Source organism: Thunnus albacares, chromosome 8 (genome assembly GCF_914725855.1).
Source record: "Thunnus albacares chromosome 8, fThuAlb1.1, whole genome shotgun sequence".
NCBI classification, from domain to species: domain Eukaryota; kingdom Metazoa; phylum Chordata; class Actinopteri; order Scombriformes; family Scombridae; genus Thunnus; species Thunnus albacares.
Genome location: NC_058113.1, coordinates 7,827,648 through 7,839,156, shown reverse-complemented (window position 1 = coordinate 7,839,156; position 11,509 = coordinate 7,827,648). Strand labels below are relative to the sequence as shown.

The 11,509-nt window shown below is 40.4% G+C and overlaps 1 protein-coding gene across 1 annotated transcript; it reads left to right on the top strand.

Annotated features, from left to right (window-relative positions):
* Window positions 1–1,549: 1,549 nt before the first annotated feature.
* On the top strand, window positions 1,550–3,691 carry tpbgb (trophoblast glycoprotein b). Its single transcript, XM_044359817.1, has one exon. The coding sequence runs from the start codon at window positions 1,926–1,928 to the stop codon at window positions 3,069–3,071; it is 1,146 nt and encodes a 381-aa protein (XP_044215752.1). The 5' UTR covers window positions 1,550–1,925; the 3' UTR covers window positions 3,072–3,691.
* The last annotated feature ends 7,818 nt before the right edge of the window (window positions 3,692–11,509 follow it).

Sequence of the window (11,509 nt, the reverse complement as noted above, 5' to 3'; positions counted from 1 at the left end):
ATCCAGCAGACAATGCTCTCACAGGAAGGTCGCCACTCAAGTCAATTCTCAAAAGGAGATGTGGAAATAGAGAATATGTAAAGATACATTGAAATGTATTGACCCACTAATTTTTTTCTGAAATAACACTATGTTGATGAACCCTTGATACTGTTAAGTGTTGCAATTGTCCATTTTTATGATTATTTGGTTTAGGAAATTATTTACAGAAGCAAAAACATCAACAGTCCTGGATGCTGCACATAGAAAAACTAGAACAACTCATATTCTTCTCACATCAGGAATTTCAACACTCTTGTTTGCAATAGTAACAAAAAGATAAGTTTTGATCCTTGATCAAGGGATCAAAACTGATTTTGTTAAGTGGAGAAATTGAAACATCTACTCAAAATGCTATTTTATAAATTGTTATACAACTGTAATTACTCCATTAGGATAAAATAAATGAAATATTCTTGATTTTTCTGGGTTTTTAACCTTTTTCCAGGTAACCCTCACTGCACCCTAGTTTGAGAGACAAGCAATGAAATTTGACCACACAGTTTCAAATTCACATTTATGTCATTTAAAAAATATATTTTTGAAGATAAAAGTTATACATGTCAAGTTTTTCAAATGGCTCTGCATGAAAGGATAACAACTTCATTAAGTTTTTCTTTAGACCTACCTCGAAGCTTCATCCAAATGATGATAATTCATATTTTGCCTCCCTATTATTCTGAGGTTTTTGCCTGTGTGGTTGTGTGTTGTGTTGACAGAAAGTAAATTGTAGTTATTCTCTATTTCATTTAGGTATATATTTCATATACGGCATATTTAAGGTTTTGCATCCATCAGTAATGTGACATCAGTGATCAAATGATTAATGTGTATCCTTTACTAGTTGTCTTTTGGCTTCTCATCTCCTTTATGTGTGTTTTTCCACTGTGATGTATTTTGTATAAATCTTATAATGAGCCTATGACTCAAACTGTTTTTTCTACATGTACAAACAAACGTTTTCATTTCCCTACCGAGCACCACTGATAATATGTAATCTCATCTTAGAATGACATAGCCAAGCCGTGGATTTATTATGAGAAATCGTTAAATAGATTATAATAGATGAGTGAGGCTGAATTGTTCTTCACTTTGTTTGGGACGTCACTGAACTCCCCCAGGGACCCCTAGAGGTCCCTGGACCCCAGTAAGCCAAAGGGTTTCATATCAGTACTGGCAGGCTATAGGTTCCTTTTAACAACACTACTTACAATTTTCACATTTGGATTACAATTTTAGATGTTGGGACAGTTTAAATAAAATAATTCCTCTCCAACAGCATCATCATAATAAGCGGAAACATGGAAACTGATGCCTAAATAAATCTCGCAAGTTTTTCTGTTCACCCCTCCATGTGATGAATAATGGTATGCCCCTTCCCTCCAATGGTCTGCTGTCTTCAGTCTTTCTCTCTAGTCTCCCATCGGTTTGGAGAGCAGCAGTCTGGAAGTGCGTATGTGATACATGGCACCGTTGGGAGACAGGGAGCATTGTCTGTTTCGGAACTAGTAGTCCGCGTAAGTCCTCTGCCCACTTTCAAATTCTACATCGGACGTCTTTGTTTAGCCGGGACTGGGAAAATATCGCGTAGCTTTTACATCCTTCAGGATAGCTTGAGGTTTGGAATAGTAGTGTTGCCAAAAAGTTTGCGATCTTCGCCACTTTTCTCCTCAAGGAAGTGCAAACTTCTCCTCCTCAAGGATGGTGTGGGGGTAGTTATATGGAGTTTGAGTTGGAACTGGGAGCAGTTTTTGAACGGATAAAGGTGGGAAACACAATTGAAAAACTTTCCCTTGTTCCCCGCGGAAGAACGAGGCGGTGACTGGGTTGGATTGTTATAAAGTGATTTTGACGCACGGTCTGCGCACGCAAAGTATAAATCTAAGATGCGCCTGTTGAGCACATCGTGCGTGTGTAAACGCGGAGAAATGCGAGGGAGAACACAGAAGTCCGCTATGATGCATTTACTTTTCCTCCTTGCGGTCGTAGGCCAGCTGTCCTGCCAAAACTGTCCGGACAAATGCATGTGCTCCATGCAAACTGTAAAATGCCAAAACCAGGACTTGGACGCGATTCCGCATTCTTTACCGGCCTACACCAAAGTCCTATTCGTCACAGGAAACAACATTTCCCGTATTAGCGTGAACTCTTTCCCAACCCGCCTGGAACAATTAACAGATCTCTATCTCAGTGGGAATGAGATGGAGTATGTGGATGAAAACACATTTGACAACTTGCCAAACCTTGTGCGGCTGGACCTGAGCAACAACAAATTCCAGAATATCAGTCTAAAACCTTTCCCTGATGACAACAAATTACAGTTCTTGAACCTCAGCAGGTCTGTTCACAATCATTCCTTCATAGATGATGTCTTCAGTTTCCTGCAGAGTGGAAAACTCCACCAGCTTAAAGCCATGGACCTGTCCAACAATGACCTTGTGTTCCTTCCAGACGACATACTCAACAGCCTCTCCAACCTCGTCAACCTCAGCCTGCAAAACAGCTCCATCATCGCCATCCAGAACGGGACGCTGAAGGTGCCGCCTCTACAGGACCTCGACCTGAGGGACAACGGCTTCAGGTATCTCCCCACCACCACCCTGGCAGAGTTCAGCCTCAAGCCTGAGCTCCACATTCGCTTGGCGGGGAACCCCTGGCACTGCAACTGCCTCATCGAGGACATGCTGCTGTGGCTGAAGAACTCCACTCAGGTCACTGACATGCAGAACCTGACCTGTGCAGACCCAAAGGGCCTGAGACGCCAGCCGCTGGTGCAGGTCGAGCAGTCACAGCTGAAGTGTTTGGGCGACTTGGAGGGCGTGCTGGAGACTTCGTATGTTTTCCTGGGGCTGGTGCTGGCCCTGATCGGCGTCATATTCCTGCTGGTGCTCTACCTGAACAGAAAAGGTATCAAGCGGTGGATGTACAACATCCGGGATGCTTGTAGGGACCACATGGAGGGCTACCATTACAGGTATGAGATCAACTCTGACCCACGTTTGGCCAACCTGAGCATCAATTCAGATGTGTGAGCAAGGATTGGACACTATCTGGGACCCCGCAGTGAGATATTAAAATGACTTTATACTATTAAGATTTGCATGAGAGTCTTCCTCCCATTACCCTTTTCCCCCATGATGCCATTCAGATTTTACATCTGTCATGGCTCCTAATTAACCCTTCTTAACCACTGCCGCATGTCCTATACAAGTACCCGGCAGCTGTGATGTCAACTGCGTTTTTTTTTCCCCTGTGTAACATTGCATGGACAATGAATCATGGCAAAGGGTTGGAAAGAGTGATATGTTCTATTTTTACTTTTCCTAGAGGATAAATGGATGGAATACACTGACTTTTAAATAAGACGTGAAAGAATACCTTAAAAAAAAAACCAAACACGTACTGCTGGTCATTGCAACCTTCTCATTATGCCTCTGCTGCAGAGAAATGCCGTACTGCTTGTCTGTGAGTTTGTTCTTTTTAATATGTGAATTTGTGATATACAGTATAGCTTCTTTGAATGATTATAGTGCACATTGCATAGTTTTTGGATTTAGTAGGTGGATGTAATTTCTCTTTTTTTTTTTTTTTTTTTTCTTGTGAAGACATTCAGCTGAATAAAATGCCTCTGGAATGCTGGTATCTGTCTCGACTAAGGCCCTTTAATCATAAGACTGAGGAATGTGATCCAAAGGAGTTCAGGGCCACACACACACACACACACACACACACACACAATATAGGTGCACGCTCATTCCCGAAGCAGTGCCAAAGCTAGCATGGACCATATGGCTAACACTAACTCTTACAAGTTTAACAATGTGTGAAACGTCTGCACGTTTGCCATGTTGCTGACATTTATAGTATCTCCACTGCAACAGTTAAAGTGCTATTTCAGTTAACAAGTGAGTAGGAAATAAAGTCAAATTGGAAAAAGTAAAGTTGAATAGAGGACGTTCTGTCTGAATTTAAATGAGCTCCTATCTGTGGGTCTGTAGGTGATGAGTGTAGCCAACGGTTATCTCCTGTCCAATTTGCTTCCTGCTGTGAATCTGATAAAAATCCTTGGCTCCGCTGTGAATTCCCCAAAATAATGTCTTTGAGCCGTAGCCAGTGGGCAGGTTTCACATCCAACAGCCCCTACCAATAGTCTCCGATATTATAATACACTCCCAACAGCTGCAAAAACCGGAAAAGATGTATGCAGTTTCATGGCACATGCAAATGAAGGCGAACTGAACCCGAGATTCTCATGGGGCACACAGAGGTATTATGGAAATGAGCTCAAGCGGCTTTTCATGTGACCCTGTTTTAGAGGAACTAGCATCCTTGGAAAGAGGGTTTCCCATCAGTGTTTATTCTGAACTGTCAATTGCTATTTTTTCACACCGTCCACTGTGGTATGGATTAATAATTAATGTGATGGTATTCCTTTGAAGATAGTATGCCACGCATGTTGCCGTGTAGCAGTCTAAATTAATGAAGATGTTTATGTCTGCACACGGATGACTGTGAACTTCCTTGGCCTTTCTTCAAGAGCACCCAGAGATAATAATTTCCCTCTGCCTCCATCTCTCTGTCTCATGCACATACACATAAAAGATCTCTAACAACTGGCCCTGTGTAGCCTGCAGCTACATGTAATTTGTAGTACAGCAGCATGGCTCGTGCACAGATTTCCCTGACAGTTTGCCAGGCCTGTATCTAGCAGCAGCATGCTCTGTCTTTATGGCATATCTTTGTATTTTAGTGTGAAAAACCTTTAATTATTTTTTGTCAAGTTAACTCCAGCGGCTGCTATAATTGTGATTGTCTCAGGACGTGTCTGACATGAGGAAGAGAAGAAATGTGTAACACTTTGTGTCTGGTCTGGTGCTCCGGCTGGTGTTAACGCTCTATATGTCTCCTGACAAACACAGCAGCCACTCACTGACTCTGTGGGCTGAAAACATGTTGTCACACGTTTAGTTTCACACTTCCCTTCCTGGAAATCTCTTTGGGAGACGTTTGCTCAAAAACAGCATTGCCAATCTTAGCCATAAGAAGGAATGTATGCTGCACATTTTTAATAGGATTATTATTCTCATTGGTTTGAAGGTGTGTTGCTCAGGTTTCTCATGATCAGCTCTTGGTTCATTTCAGCTGGTTAAACAAGCCCGAGCCAAAACACCGTTAGTTACAAGCACTTGTTTCCTCACTATGGATTTGTAATTGTTGCAGGTTCATCTTGAAAATGGATGCTCTCATTTCACACTCGCACTCAATTCCCCAAAGCAAGGTTTCCTCACCTCTTCGTCCCAGGAGGCACATACAGGTGCAGGCTGCTTACAACCTAATGTTTCCACAGAGACCGTCAGTGAGTAGTCATCCTCCTCACACATACTGCATACTTCATATTAACGAGTGATTTTTACCCAGCCACGCCTCAAGTTTCGCTTGACGGAGCAGGTGTAATTACAGTGAAAAAAAAAGAAGAAGAAAAAAGCAAGTGAGAGAGTGAACGGCTGAAGGGGAAGAAGTGTGAAACAGATGAGTGCGGGGAGAGCTCTCTGTTCTATAAGCACAATGACCCCTTCTCTGGTTCACTTAGTGGCCCCTTTGTGCTTGTTAACACCAGTCTCCAAACAGCTTCAATGTCTAAATAGCCAGTCATTGACTTATGGTGTCAGCTCGGGTCCAGAGAGGCAGCAGTGTGTCTCAGGCAGCTCCCTGGACTCTCTCAGCTGTCTGTTTGGGCCGTTGCCTGAAGCTCGTTTCCAGACAGGAACAGGACTGATGTTTGTTCTTGCCACTAAACAGAGGCTTTGCTGCAGATACTGGGAGCTCTGGGATTCAGAGTCAACACTGTTCTGTCTCCTCCACTTTGTTGTTTTATTTGACCTACTGACTATTACTGACACAAACATTATTTTTATTCCACTGCTGTTGTGTCTTGTCTGAGCAGTCCCTCACCTCTGTAGATCTTTTAGTAGTTCTAGTTAAACCGGTCTAGTTTAGTTAGTGTCATTTACCTCTGGGAATTTGACTTTTAAATTTGATTTTACGTAATATGCATAGATGTGCTTTATTACTATTACCCTGTGTTTGAATGGCAGGTTTCACCCATATGCCCATAATCATTCCTCCTGTTTGTACTGAACACAATTAATTAGTAATTACTAGGTGGTGGAGGGCGACAAAATCCACAGCCCTTGTTCAGAGCAAAAATGGATTTTTAGGTTCAGCCAAAGCTAATATGACACTTCAGCAGTCTGAGTCAGGTGGTAATCTTCCAAAATTACAAAATGTTCTATTTGTGTTACTGTTTCTCTACCACAGCTCAGCAGGAAAGCACAGCCTGTGGAAATAAAAAGAGTGAATTTTGTACCAAAAACATCTTTGATTTGGCTAATATAGACTGCTGAAGCCTCATATTAGCTCCAGCCAGATGAACAATTTAGTCCTTGGAATGAAATTTGCCAATTTAAGGGTGCTGAATAATAGCGCAGCTGCAGTTGAAAAGCATCCTGGCCTTCAAAACCTGATATCAGTCAAACCCTGTCCCAACCACCATCCCTTACCCCGTAAGTCTGCACACACAGACACTCTTCTCCGCTCTCAGCCATGTTTGTTGAGCCGTATTTAATATGCCAGTGCACTTTCCTAGTGTTGAGAGACAGACTGGCAGGTTATCAGATTGCCAGAGTGCCGTAATTACATTCACCGCACCACACTGGTCTGCTGCTCCACAAACACCTGGCAAGTTGCCCCAGCCACTGACCTTTCTCGGAAAAAATCAGGCTATGTAAATTGCAGTCATATAGAGCATAGACTGAAATTACGATAAAGAATTTAACAAAGCAGCAGAATCTCTCTGATATGCCTCCATTGCTCCTGATCTTGTCAGTTCTTTATCTGAATGTTGTTGGGCTTTGGCGGGCTAGGTTACTTATTATCACCCCCCCTCACCACCTCTGCAATATACCTCCACAGGATATGCCTCATCTTCTCTAATATGTATTTATGATGCCATACATGAGTGTGTTGTGGAAGCCTGCCTCCTGTTGAGCCATGTTGGGCTTAATGAACACGCGCCCTCCCAAACGAAGACGGATCTGAGCTGACAGCATTCCGGCCTCTCCGAGCGAGCTCGACCATGCAGCATCTGCCACATGTGCTCAAGGGACAGATGCAACAAGGAAATGCAGAGATGGGAGCGATCAGGAGGCGAATACAGCGTCATATTGACTCATGCTAAGATATCTGGTGGATTTACTTGCTGAACTCGTACAAAGCAACAAAAAAAAGAAGGAATTCAATGTGATACATGTAAAGTGTCAAAATGCACACAGAGAGTGACCTTTATGAGTAGAGTTGCCGTCACTAAAGGGTCAGGTGAGGTTACTAGTTTGTTTTTACAGAATGTTGAGTAACCACATGATAGCTGAGGATGTAAAATGTTAATAATATACTGACCTTTCCTGGGTGACCTTTACTATTGGAAGACTTTAGAGAATAGATTTAATAATTTCAAAAAGCTGTCATTTATCTTTTTATGTTATGAGATATGCATAAGATTTCCCTTAAAAGAAAAATATATGTCTCATGATGTTCATCATGTCTTGATTATAGACATGAAAATCTTCCTACAGTATATCCCTGGTAGATGCCGTGCTCTGGGGCATGGTCTGTGTTAAAGATAGTAAGATAGTACTAAGAGCAAATCAGTGAGAAAATGAGAACACATGCAGCTCAAAAGCTAAATCAAATCAAGCCTTTTGAAATGGAGATGGAGATTTAAAAAATTTGTACAAAATCTAATACAGAATAGCATACGTGATCTGATCTGTTTATAGCTAAAATCACAGAGAAGCAGATGAATTTAAAGCAGCATAATCAATGTTTTTCTATTAAGAATGGATCACAGGACTACTTGTTGGAGTTGAGCAAAGGGTTTGCTCAAGCACAGAGAATTATTACCAACTCTGCAGTCCCCCTCAGAGTTTTTAGCATCTTTCAGCTCACTGTTTTGGTTTTCTGGCCCACTTTGCTGTTTTGGTTCACTCTCACCGCTCTCATTGTGTTGTTTTCGGCTGCAGCAAGCAGCTATTTTTACTGTAACAACGAAATCAGACTGTAGGACACCTGCCGAGCATCAAACTGCAGACAGACAAAGTTAGCATCTATCTGGTAAACAAAGAAGCATTTAGCGACTAAAGCGACAATTTCCCTCTATTCACCATGTGGCCAGACAAATGAATGATAATGTTTGCTAACATATTCACCATATCAGTGGTGATAATATGTTAGTGTTGTGTTTACAGCTTACAAAATCAGTTATCGTAACTTTGATGTTGAACACATGAAATAAACCAAAATAAACCTGGTTACATGAGTTCAGAGTTGCAACGATTAATCAATTAGTTGCCAACTGTTAAATTAATTGGCAACTACTTTGATAATTGATCAACCGTTTTTAGTCATTTTTTAAGAAAATTTCCAAAATTTTTCTCTGAGTCCAGCTTCTCAAATGTGAATACTTAATGTTTTTTAGTCCTCCCTGATAATAAACTAAATATCTTTGGGTTGTGGACTATTGGTCAGGACAAAACAAGACATTTGAGGACACCACTTGGGCTTTGGGAAACAGTTACCAACATTTTTCACCACTTTCTGACATTTTATGGACCAAACAACTAATCGATTTATCAATAATGAAAATAATCGTTAGTTGCAGCCCTCCTTGAGTTATCTTCAGGTAATGATATTTCATTTTTTAGCTTTATGAATCTAGTGGTCACAATGTGATGAATGTCCCACAGCTTTTCATGACTTAAGTCAGTCTTCAGTCAACATAGTAAATGCTGTTACCACTGAGCACTGCAGCTAACAATCTATCAGGCACACATGGATGATTTTTGTGTTGATTTCTCAGCACTCAGTGGCATAGCCAATCAATGGGCCAGTCTCTAAAGCATTTGGTGTTTTCCTTCAATACATTTGCTCTGAACTCTAACTGGAAACCCAGCCAGCTTCTTTTAATATAACATGAGGGACAAGGACAGCCTTTTCCATTGTATTTTAAAACCACTGTAGACTAATTAATGCGTGGACATGTGCATCTAATGCTTGGCTCAGCCATCAAGTGCTCTCTTGTGTGTGCTCTTAAACAGAAAGCGAGACATTCAAGTGTTTTAACACTAATTTGTTTCTTACATGAGCTGATATCTTGACAGGCATGCTGGGAAGATTGCTGGCCTTAAGCTTTTACATCCAATCATCTTTGGTTACAAATAGCATTACCTAAAACAGGTCTGAAAATTCTTTTAGTCTTGTCTGGAGTCTCAGTGGTTTGTGTCAAAACAATTATACAATGTGTGTTTTTGGTCATATTTGCTCAATTTAGAGTTAAAATTTAAGAAAAGACCAGAAGACAGTCAAATTGTCTAGTAATTATTAACACTATCCTGGTCGACTGATGGCCCATGAAGAGTGTCAATGAACAAACTACCACTGATACAAGACCTTGGTATTGGGCCAATTAGTTATAATATGGTATGCACTGTTTGTGTAGAAGGGAAAGGGAAATGTTTACATTATTAGATTAACTACCACTATCTGTTTGGATTCAGTAGTCAGGAAATCTGATCTGGACCAGATAACTACTTCACCCCTGAGCTCATGGAAACATCATCTCTGAGCATGTTGTTCTGCTGCCTTGTTATGCCACCAGTGTATACCATCAACAAATCCATAGCTCTGAGAGAGCAGGTCACACAGTTCTTCCCTTTATCACTTTTATACTCTATGTATGAAGCCATGATGTCTATAGCACTTTTACCAGCTTCTTGGCTACAATCCTAGCAAGTAATGGATGTATTATCAATACAGTAATTGTATCAAGGAATGTTATTGTTATGGGACTTTATGCTGTAGGAGAAAAGGCATTGTTCAACCTATATTTTGTAATTTGCTACCATTGCAAAGGTGATCATTTTATTTATATATAATATATATATAATGTAATGCATGTCTGCACTTTTTTCTTGAGTTTTCTGTATTAAGATGTTTGTTAGTATACAGTGTGAGATATACACAGTATACAGATGTTATGACAATCTGGTAACCGTTTATTTCCATAATGTAATAGTGATAACTCAACAATAGAGTTTATTTCTAGTGTGAATGAAGTGATGAATGTTGCACGATAGTGTAGCTGATTTATTATGCCTGTGTACATTGTGTATTTATATTAAATTTGAACAAAAGACATGAAACACGAAAAGGCACACAGCTGTATTTGCTTTATTGAATGAGGAATAAAAGTAATAGTTCAACATTTTGGGAAAATATGCTTATTATACTTCTAGCCAAGATAGGAGGATCGATTCTAACCTCGTGTCTGTACATCAACAATGAAGCAAGAGCTAGGAGTTGTTTAGCTTTGCTTAGCATAAACACTTGAAGTAAGGGAAAACAGCTAGCAGCTAGCCAGCCAGCCCTCTTCAAAGTTTAAAAAATATCGATTCCAATCTCATGTCTGTACATCAACAATGAAGCAAGAGCTAGGAGTTGTTTAGCTTTGCTTAGCATAAACACTTGAAGTAAGGGAAAACAGCTAGCAGCTGGCCAGCCGGCCCTCTTCAAAGTTTAAAAATATGCCTATCAGCACCTCTATAGCTCAATTTTTAACATGTTGTCTTTCATTTGCTTGATTCAAACACAAACCAAAATATAAAAAAACAGAAGCTGTGATTTTACAGGGAATGACGAGCTGTAACTGTTTTTTGGTGAACACGTCTGGGTCCAGTGACTTCCTGGAGTCTCCACAGGTGCCCTGGAAACACCACAATGACCAAAAGACCCTGTGGGAAGTGTTTATTAGTGAGCTTTAGCAGTTCTGGTTAGCTGCTAAGTTAACAGACTTCAGGATATAGCTTCACATTTTATGATATGAAAGTTGTATTGATCTTCTTGTTTAACTTTTAGTAAGAAAGTGAGTAACTATTCCTTTAAAATAGCTTTGATGTTGGTTAGATATTGGATTGCTCAAATTTTTAGAAACTTTTACCAAACCTTTAGTACCTTTTATATGTCATAATTATTTGTGTAGATTAATTTCACTCACTATTGACCATCTAAAGTGACTTTGACTGTATTCTGACTTGATACATAGTAGTGTGTTGTAAGTCTAATTCCAACAAACTCAGTGTTAAATGTCTCCCTTTAAGGAAGACTCCAGGGGCTAACATGCTAAAAATAAATTAGCATAAGTAATAAATGGTATGCAATAAATGTGACGTTGTAGTAGTTTTTCTTTTGGTGACTCCGGCCCTCCTCAGCAACAGGCACTTCCACTTTAACATGTTAGCATGTAACACTTCCATGTGGACACACTCAAACCCAAATACCGCTAAAATCTTGAGATGTGTGTGTCTACACATTTCTGAAACACTATACTTTTAAGTAGGAGCCATCACCAAGTGCAAGT

What these genes read in the sequence shown, in the direction of transcription:
- tpbgb (XM_044359817.1), top strand. Translation starts at nt 1,926, where the DNA reads ATGCGCCTGTTGAGCACATCGTGCGTGTGTAAACGCGGAGAAATGCGA.